This window comes from Antrostomus carolinensis, unplaced genomic scaffold (genome assembly GCF_000700745.2).
Source record: "Antrostomus carolinensis isolate BGI_N321 unplaced genomic scaffold, ASM70074v2 scaffold3197, whole genome shotgun sequence".
Taxonomy (NCBI): Eukaryota; Metazoa; Chordata; class Aves; order Caprimulgiformes; family Caprimulgidae; genus Antrostomus; species Antrostomus carolinensis.
The window spans coordinates 1,879-12,602 of NW_010329340.1; the positions used below are offsets into that span (position 1 = coordinate 1,879).

At 44.5% G+C, this 10,724-nt stretch overlaps 1 protein-coding gene across 1 annotated transcript; it reads left to right on the forward strand.

Moving 5' to 3' along the window:
- Positions 1–2,599: 2,599 nt before the first annotated feature.
- Positions 2,600–7,231, forward strand: LRR1 (leucine rich repeat protein 1; the record flags this gene model as incomplete). Its single annotated transcript, XM_010172511.2, has 2 exons — positions 2,600–3,327; positions 6,979–7,231. Coding segments are annotated over 2 exons (981 nt in total), but the record flags the coding sequence as incomplete, so codon positions are not given.
- Positions 7,232–10,724: the final 3,493 nt, after the last annotated feature.

A 10,724-nucleotide genomic window follows, 5' to 3' on the forward strand; every position in this document is an offset into this window, starting at 1 on the left:
GTTTTCTCTTGGAATACAGGTACAAAAGCAGAGCTGTTGTAAGAGGATCTACTCATAACATAAAACTAGCGAGGAAAGCTCCGTGTCTCAGTGCTGCAGGATCTGATTTAAACGGTTTATAGGGCCTGTAAGGAAATTGTGTGACATTCTTTCGCTGTGGCTAGTAATTTAGTGAACAACTACGTCTCTTTTCTGTTTGAGAAGATAGTCCATTATGTTGTTAAACTGGGGGAAAAAAAGTCTCAACCAAGTCTAATGAAACAGGAGTTGGAATAATAACCAGAGTTGTTCTGAGGAGGCTAGATCCTTGCTCCCCATTTTTAACATAGAGCTATCAAGCTCCAGGAATAAATCCACTAAATTCTTCCAAAAACCAGTGATAATATATATTCCTCTCAAATACTCCAAATCCAGAAACCTAATTTAAGATTATTGATAATTTTCCTCAGTGTTTCTGCTAGTCTTTCATCATTTCATTACAGAAAGGTTTGTTAACTCTCAGAGATGGACAAAAGCTTTGTAGAACAGAGATTTCCAGGTATGTCTCTGCCCATTGCATGCAGCTGCCGTGCAAAACCCCACTCTCTGTGTACTCTCACAGGTGGTGTGATTTGTTGTGTTCAGCCACATCAGAAATTAAGTTGAGAAACATCAATCTGGAGCATTCAACCCCGGAGCAAAAATAATAAAGTCACTGTGGGGTTTTTTGGTTTGTTTTGGGGTTGTTTTTTTTTCCTTCAGCAAGCCTGTGCCTGCTGCCTTGCACACAAAGTCTGAAATCCTTCTAATCTCTAATTGCCTCGTCATCATTCATTTAGCTCTGAAACAAGGGACTTGTAAGGCATTAACACAGATTAACCTCTTTTCCCAACATCTTTTCTGTGCTTGAGGCTTCAGATTTGGGGCAGAAAATTGTGTCACTAATTATTTGCTTTTTTTCTTAGATGTTTTTTAATATTTTTCTCAACATACTCAAGGTTTACAAATACCACATTGTCTTTGCAAAGGTATTGTGGAAGAAATTTGTCCCTAAGGATCCAGAACACAAAGTATTCTTATTTTGAAGTCACATCAACAGCCCATAAACTTATTCTTAACAACCTAGAGCTTTTGGCTACAAGAAACAGGTATCTGTTGCATCTGATGCTTTGAGATCAAAGAAATATTGCTTGTAACTCAAATCTGATGTGTAGTTACTTATTTTAGAGATCTGGGAGGCTTTTTCTTGTTATTTCCCAATTTAATTAGCTACTTATTATCCTTGGAAACATGAAAAATCTGCCTGTAGTTGGGGGAAATCCCATAGTGAAATTTATTTAGGTTGGCTGAGGTAATGAACAGTCTCAGATAACAAAGGGTTTTGATGTCTGGTCTCTGGAAGATGTCACATCAGGAGTTAAGAGAATAAATCTGCATGAGGTGATTAAAGAGATGGGTCGTTAGGTTAGTAATGCAGTCAAATATGTTGGACCTTTATTATCTTGATATCACATTAGCATCCAGAAGTTTCTGAGATCATTGCTCTGTCGTGCCTAGGTGCTCATAGCATATGATATAAACTAGTTCTGGACACTCTGGAATTTGGTAGAAACAAATACATTTAGGAGCAAAATTGTTTTTCAGATGCAGAAAAGGGTGTCAGTGGGCTGGGGTGAGTTACAGCTGGGAACAGAGTGCACACCTCTGGACAATCAGGGCTGTGCCAAAACTCCCAAGGTTGTTCTTTCCTGCAATGAGAAATGACTTTCACTTGTATGGATGCATCATGCTTTTTATTTTAGAATTTCCTTTATAATTTAACATCTCTCAGCTGCACGAGTAGAGACTTGCTGGAAAATTTAGAAGAGAAATATTTGGTCACCCTCCTATTCATAAAAGTTAATTATATCAGTACAACAAATCTATCACAGCTTTCTTGACCTTTATTTAAAAGACAGGTCAGCTGATACTGTGTTATTTTGCCTCTCTATATTTATAGTCATTATATTACACCCCACCTAAAGCAAAATCAGTCAGTTGTTTGCAGAAGGACTGCAGATAATTATCCTCATTTGATGCTGGCACAACTAAAAAGAGCTGTGTGTGACCAGAAGCCTTTACTTAACCTGCCTTGAAGCTTTCCACCTTCCTTTGTGTTTAAATCTAACCTCAGCTGCCATCCTTTTTCTTCCTGGCAACTTTCAGAAATGATTGTCTCGAGTTTTAAATCTCCATTTTCCCTGTGTCTGTGTGTGTGATTTTATAAACTCTCCCTTTATCAGGTTAGGAAGATCACAGTGCATCAGTGCTTATTTTTTTCCCCTGTACTTTATTTTCAGCTGTGAATTCAGTGCTTTGTTCTTTCTCTGAGTAATGCCACGCAGTTTGTTTGATCTAGATTATTCAGAGAGGTCGGAAGGTCTCATTCAAATTGGATGTTATTTGTTCTTAAAATACTGTAAACAGCGTTGTCAACCTAACAAGCCTGAGTTGTTTCCCATTTCATTGCCCTGCTGAGTTGCACCTCATGATACACGGCACAAAATAGTTCAGAAAGTGTTAGTACCAACCAGCACGAGGATAATGAACTTTTAATTCCACATTTGTGTTTTTCCTGTAGGCAAATGCCAGCAATTTAAAGAATTTCCTTTCAGCTGTGAGACTGGCTCACCAAGGGACCGACATAGGAGCTCTCCCACTCTCAGCTTTGGTACCAGCAAAGACCTCAGAAGTTGAAAAACCCAAGACAAAAATGATCATCACTTCCAGAAGGGACTATCCTCTCACCAAAAACTTCCCTTACTCCCTGGAACATCTCCAAACCTCCTACTGCAAACTGGCCCGGATCGACACACGTGTGCTGTGTTTGAAGAAACTCCGAAAATTAGACCTGAGTCACAATCACATCAAGCAGCTGCCGGCGACTATCGGCGACCTGACCTGTCTGCAGGAGCTTAATCTGCACGACAATCACCTGGAGTCCTTCAGTGGGGCTCTGTGCAACTCCACCCTTCAGAAATCCCTTCAGTTCTTGGACCTCAGCCAAAACAAAATTAAAGCACTTCCAATTCAGTTCTGCCAGCTGCGGGAACTCGTTAATTTGAAGCTGGATGACAATGAGTTAATTAGGCTGCCCTTCAAGATTGGCCAGTTAGATCATCTACGCTTTCTGTCGGCAGCTCGAAACAAACTTCCTTTCTTGCCCAGTGATTTTAGGAAACTCTGTCTTGAGAACTTGGATCTCTTTGGAAATCCTTTTGAACAGCCTAATCCGCTTGTTCCCAACATACAACTGAAAATACCATTGACTTTATTAGAGTGTGCAGCAAGAGCAACTGTAAATTACAGGTAAGAGCAGCTTGATGGGTACAAATGCTCCTCCTCTGTTTCAAACCTGTCAAATTCCTGTGTGATCTCATCTAGGTGTTCCTGCTCTGGCAGGGGGATTGGACTGGATGATCTCCAGAGGTCCCTTCCAATCCTTGACATCTGTGATTCTGTCAAATCCAATCTTTCCTGACTATTTGATTTTTCCCCCCCCCCCGGTCAGTGGCTACTGCTCTTTACCTATTAACAATCACAAAGTTAAAGTTGCTTTGAATTCCACTTGTAAAATCATCCCTTTGTTATACAGGATAATGCAGGAAATTGGTGACCTGGAAGCATTTAGAGAAAGCTGTAGATTGAAATGTTTGCTCCACAAAATGTGGGCACTGTAACAGAATATTCTTGCCCAGCCATGGGAAAAGAGAATCAGTTCTACAGCCCTGAACCACTTGTGGCATTTTGTACTGAGGCACTTACATTACAGTGGATTTTGTGGCATGGATCATATTTTGTGTTGAGCTTTAGCTTGGAAATTGCCTTCATGGAATCCCAGAATGGCCTGGATTGGAAAAGCCCTTTAAGCTCATCGAGTCCAACCATGAACCCAACACTGACAAGTCCCCTATGACTAACCCATGTCCCTCAGCACTATGTCTACACAACTCTTCAATCCCTCCAGGGATGGGGACTCCACCACTGCCCTGGCCAACCCCTTCCAATGCCTCAGAACCCTTGCAGCAAAGAAATTCTTCCTCACATCCCATCTCAACTGCCCTGGGCACAACTGGAGCCCATTTCCTCTCTCCCCCTTTCAAACACAGTTGCCCTTCACCTTGTGCTCACACTAAAGTACACTAAAACTGTGTGTAAAACCAATTAGCCTGTTGCTCTCCCTTCTCATATGAGAATAGTGTGCTGGCCAAAGGTGACCTGCTGTACAGCTCGTAGCTACAAAGGTGGCTCTTTCTGCCTCTGGTTGAACGGGACCTTACACGAGCTGAGCGATATTAGAAAATGCCACGAGGTGGCTTCTCCCAGGGCTTCTCTTTTTCAGCCTGGAGAAGAGGAGGCTCCAGGGAGACCTTCTAGCGGCCTCCCAGTACCTGAAGGGGCTACAAGAAAGCTGGGGAAGGACTTTTCATAAGGGCAGTTAATAACAAAACAAGGGGAAATGGGTTTAAATTGAAAGAGGGGAGGTTTAGATGAGATATTAGGAAGAAGTTCTTCACTGTGAGGGTGGTCAGACACTGGAACAGGTTGCCCAAGGAAGTTGTACAATGCCCCCTCTCTGGAAGTGTTGAAGGCCAGGCTGTATGAGGCTTTGAGCAACCTGGTCTAGTGGAAGGTGTCCCTGCTGCTGGCAGGGGGGTTGGAACTGGATGAGCTTTAAGGTCCCTTCCAACCCAAACCATTCTCTGATTCTATGAATGTCACACTGGAGCTGGCGTTACCTCCTGCAGGCTTCTCCCTTCCTTAGTTTTCCCTTGAGCTGTTAATTTCCTTTAGTGTTGGAATGAGGATGTTCTGTCTTATGTGGAGAAGCCCATTTCTGAGGTAACTGTAAAATTATCATTTCACCAAGTAAACATTATCCTTGCCAGGCTGCTGTTTATTATTTTCTCCCCTTCCCTGACGCCGCTTCCGTAGCTCTGCCTGCATGCCCCTGCCTGTGATCCTCCCAGTACCAGCTGCTGCTGCTCCCACCCTCTTCTGGGTGGGGAAAAAGAGCCAGAAGATGGAAAAGAGTCACAGAAAGGGGGTGAGAGACAGACTTGGAAGTGTTCCTCATCTACATTCTCTGCCTGTTCCTGCCTTGGGGGTGGGGAGCGCCCCATAAACCTGGGTTAATTGCTCAGAAGACTGTGCTAAAGGTATCCACAGGCATGTAGGGCACACCCTGAGCAACCAAATCTTACCTTCTTCTGACCTTGCTGATCTTTATTAATTAAACACATTATCTCCCTTCCCAACTTTATAATAATTGCACAGGTTTTGGTATAAAAAAATATTAAGGTATGGTTTTTGTGTGGGGGTTTTTTTTGGTTGGTTGGTTGTTTTTTTTTCTAGAGAATATAATCCCTCAACACTGGTAAGATTTTATTGTTTAATTATGTTACCTGAATACTTAAGGATAATTAGTCATTAACCTGCCCCCCCCCTATGCAGCAGGCTTGAAGAAAATGGTACCACACACACAGAATAAAAAAGACTTTCTGCTCCAGGAGCCTCAGTGAGACAAGGGGAGAAGGGAAACAGTCCCCTTGGCCATGGGTCTGGGATGATTCGGTGACAGCGTTGGTCAGAGTGGTCCTGGTATCTTAAATAGGGGGAAAATAAAAAACTCTTAACAAGTGGGCACCAGACATTCTGTCTGATATTTCCTGGCTGTGAGAATTAACAAAGAATGAGGAAATAGGAGTGATGACAGGCTGTAAAAACATTGAGAAAGGAAGAAAACAGAAGGAGGGAAGATGTGAAAGCAGATGTTGGGAAATCTCAATCTTCATGGTGGTATTCTGGGTAAGTACCAGAGCTGGGATTGTGTTTTTCCTGACCAGAAAAAAATTTTGAAATTTTTTCCTGAAAATTGAGGTGATGAAATTAAAAAAAAAAACAAACAAACAAAAACAAACCCAAATCCCAGGAGTTTTAGCTGTGTGAATGATGGTGTGTTGAAAGAATTGGGAATACCAGGATGTGAGTCAGTGAGTGTGGATTGGCAGCCAGGCACTGGTGAGATCATAAAATCATAGACTGGTTTGGGTTGGAAGGGACCTTAAAGCTCATCCAGTCCCAACCCCCCTGCCAGCAGCAGGGACACCTTCCACTAGACCACATTGCTCAAAGCCTCATCCAACCTGGCCTTCAACACTTCCAGGGAGGAGCAGCCACAGCTTCTCTGGCCAACCTGTTCCAGTGTCTGACCATCCTCACAGTGAAGAACTTCTTCCTAATATCTCATCTAAACCTCCCCTCTTTCAGCTTAAACCCATGCTTTGAAGTTAATTCCACAAAGTACTTCAGGGAAATTATTTATGTTGTACTCCAAACACAGTGCCACTCTGCTGGGAATTTAAAAAGAAGCAATTCTTGTTCCTGTCTCTGGATGTCATTATTATTGACAGGATGGATGAGAAGAACGGTACAACGAGAGAACCTGAATTTATTGCCAGCGATGTAGTTGTACTGTACGGAGCCTCATTTTATCTCCTGTTTCCTCTGGATAGGATGTTTTTACTCTACTATTTCTTCATGTTACAGAGTGAGGAGTAAATTGTGGGTGCTTTGCCAGGCCAGGATGACATACAGTGATCTTCCTGGCTAATGTGAGGGGAGAGCAGATATGTGCCCAGTTATTATCTCCTTATTCTTAATCTTTTTAATTCTCCAATTCTCTCTCGCTGCGATACGGGCTGTTAAAATATGTGTGAACTCCCTGGTTCTTGTTCCAGTGTCTTCTGGAGTTAAAGTCCTTGGTACTTAGGGGTCAGTAACATGGTTGAATGTTTTAGTGGCTGTCTTGGAAATTAAATAAAGAAATTTAATTCTTAATTTGAAAGTGGGAACATTTCAGATTTGCCTTGTCTATGATCTCGGAAAGGTTTGTTACCGCGCTCGAGCGACCTCGGTTAATTATGTAGTGAATTCACACTTATTCCTCTTGTTCAACAGGATCCCTTATGGTTGTCATCTCCTTCCTTCTCACCTTTGTGAAGATCTGAAAGTGGCTAAAACATGCCAGTGTGGAAGTGCCTGTCTGAGCAGCTTCATTCAGATCACGGTGACCATGAATCTCCATCACGTAGCTCACACCGTGGTCCTCGTGGATAACATGGGAGGTACGGAAGCACCCATCATCTGCTACTTCTGTTCTCTAGACTGCTATTCCCAGTTCCTGGATAGGAACCTGCAGAGTCACGGGTGAGTGTTGTCGGCCACAAAAGCTCTGCCTGAAGTTCTGTTCAGTGAGGCAGGAGCTCGAAATTGTTTTCTGCTTGTTACCCAGACGTGCTGTGCTGGGGAACAGCAAATACCAGTCTGGCAGTGAGGGGGCACTGTCAGCCCGAGCTGGTGGCCACACTCTGTCCCTCCACCACTGGAATCTCTCTCTGCTTGAACTAAAAAGCGATGAATGAATCTTCCTTAGAATATATTTTGCTTTCTTTTTCCTATTTACTGTGACTTTCTTCCGAGTATCGTGACAGTCGTTGTGGCCTACAGGGTTTCTTCTTGCTAGGAGCAGGAGGGTGAGTGTGTATCAAACTGCTTTGCTTACTTAACCCTTGAGGCTCTGAACTCTTGAGGACAGAAGACGACTGTGTTGACTTTACCACTGGACTGGACATTTCCCACATTGTTTACTGTAGAGTAACTCCTCAGTAGGCTGCTATGACAAGAAATACAATGTCAGCAGTTCAAAACTGGTTGTGTAATTCCAGGTGCTTCTTTTTTTAAAACAAAATCTGTTACACCATTCTCACTTCAAGCAGGGACCAGCACTGCTGGGTTGTTTTTTTTTTACCAGAGCAAATGGTTTTGGTTTTATCTCTTTGTTATACAAGAAATATCTTTTTCTAAATATGTGACCTTTTGTTTTGTTAACTCTCACATTTTAAAAATTCTTGAATTGTTCACTGTGTCAACTTATTAAATTTTGAAACCCTTCTATGTACATGTGAATTGTGTTTTCTCTAACGAGTATTTCATCCAGTGTATTCTAGGGATGAGCTCCTTCACTCTTGTAAGGCCCCACCTGGAATACTGCGTCCAGTTCTGGAGCCCCCATCACAAGAGAGACCTGGAGCAGCTGGAACAAGTCCAGAGGAGGCCACCAGGATGATCCGAGGGCTGGAGCAGCTCTGCTGTGAGGACCGGCTGAGAGAGTTGGGGCTGTTCAGCCTGGAGAAGAGAAGGCTCCAGGGAGACCTTCTAGTGGCCTCCCAGTACCTGAAGGGGCTCCAGGAAGGGTGGGGAGGGACTTTTCATAAGGGCAGTTAGTGACAAAACAAGGGGAAATGGGTTTAAACTGAAAGAGGGGAGGTTTAGATTAGATATGAGGAAGAAGTTCTTCACTGTGAGGGTGGTCAGACACTGGAACAGGTTGGCCAGAGAAGCTGTGGCTGCTCCTCCCTGGAAGTGTTGAAGGCCAGGTTGGATGAGGCTTTGAGCAACCTGATCTAGTGGAAGGTGTCCCTGCTGCTGGCAGGGGGGTTGGGACTGGATGATCTTTAAGGTCCCTTCCAACTCAAACCAGTCTGTGATTCTATGAAGATACTGAAATACTTGAGACTATCCACACCCTGGTTTCACACATTATCAGCTGGTCCACGCCTGAGATACTGAAAGAGCGTGGAACAAAAGTCCCTTGAGATATCTTTAGGCATCCAACACGTGATGGCTTGGAGGGAGCACGTTACACTGTTATTTTTGAAGCTGTATTGACTGCCCAAGAGTGAATTTCACATTTTGCATCTCTTCAGGTTATAGAAAATCATAGCACTGTGGCAACTGTATGTAGTTTAAATGGGAAAACAAGACATCTGTGGTTACTGAGTGCAGAACTGATCTAGACTGGGCTTCAGCTGCCAGCTCGGTGCGACGTACGGCGTGAGGAGCAGCCTGAAAGGTGGCAGCAGGCTTTGGAAGAATGCACCAGCTTGCAGGTATCACCTCACATCTCCACCATGAGCACAACCTTCATCCACATGTTAAAAATCATCAGTTTCAAACTCTTTACTCATCCAAGACCTTCACAGGAGAAATAAATACAGAAGCACACCTCCTGTAAGGGCTTTGCTCTGACAAGGCCAAGAGACGCATCCTCCCGAGGAAGAGGGACCTTTATTCTTGAAAGATTTGAGTGTCATTAAAACTTTCTGCAAATGTCAAAACAACTTGACTGTGTTCTCTTCACACGGTGTTTGTTGAACAGGAACTTTCAAGCAACTGCAGGAAGATTTGGATGAATCATTCCTTTTATGTTACTCTTCAACTACAGAGAACTTGTGAAGGAGGAAGCCAAGTGTGCCTGTTTATCTCAACACCGATCATCAGAGAGCACAGCAGAGCTAACCCTGTGAGGTTTTAAATAGTCATATGCTAATGCTGTTGGAAAAGGAGAGAGATCTCACCCCGATTGCAGCAGCATGAAGATTACTCATTTGGAAAAACACCTTTTAGGTGGAGTGCATGATTAAGAGGAGGGAAGTGGAGCAGACACAGAAATTTGGCCTCCTGTGGGACCCCTCAGGAATTTTTGATGCAGATGTGTGGGTGTCTGTGTGGTGGCCCAGAGGTTTCCAGGGGAGCCAGCTGTGCTGGGTGGAGGAGGAGACCACACCTGCCTGGCCCAGGATGTGAGCAGCCTGCTAGTGAGGGGTGGGTGGTGAAGTCCCGTCCCAGCCCGGCTGTGCTGGGAGAAGAGATCAGCTGGAGAGTTAAATAAAGGCCAGTTCGAAGAGGAGTTGTCCTGGAAGAGGAGAGTCCAACCTCTCTTGGTATGAAAAGGAGCCTGTGAACTGTGGGAAAGGGCTTTGTGTGTGGGAATGCAAGTGACAGGACAAGAGGAAATGGCCTCAAGTTGTACCAGGGGCAGTTGAGATGGGATGTGAGGAAGAATTTCTTTGCTGCAAGGGTTCTGAGGCATTGGAAGGGGTTGCCCAGGGCAGTGGTGGAGTCCCCATCCCTGGAGGGATTGAAGAGTCGTGTAGACACAGTGCTGAGGGACATGGGTTAGTCATAGGGGACTGGTCAGTGTTGGGTTCATGGTTGGACTCCATGAGCTCAAAGGGCTTTTCCAATTGGGGCAATTCTGGGATTATGTGACTATTTTGCAGTCAGCTCTGCACGTTCTGCGGGGATATTTTTTAATCCCATGTGTCGTACTCTGGGGTGCTGTTATCTCTGAAGCAAATGTCATCCTGAGCACTGACTTGGCTTCCTGTAATCCCCTGAAACGACAGCGGCTGACGCAGCCTCGAGGAGGGTGCAGGGGGCTGGAGCCCTGTTCTGCAGCGGTTCTCTCCCAACCATCGCTGTGGTAGCACCAGAGCTGCCTCTAGCAACGCAGCGACCTGTGATCTCACCATCTCCACAGAGGTCAGATGTATGGAGGAGCTTTCTAAACCCCCTGCTCTCCCACCTTCCAAAAGAGACAAAGAAAAGGGAAGTCGTGGAGCCGAGCAGGGGGTGGGAGGGGTGTGCAATACCCTCAGATTCCCTTGGGAATCTGTTCCAGACAATTTCATTTTCTCAGTGTCTTGCAATCCCCACAAACAAGCTCTCTGTGCTGCAGAGCATTTATCTCAGGAGGGTGATAATTCTCTGCAGCTTCATCCCAGAGACACAGCGAGGTGCTTAGGAGCAGAGGGAATGGCAGGAAGATGTGGCAGGGGAGGGTGAGGTTGGCCATGAGGAAA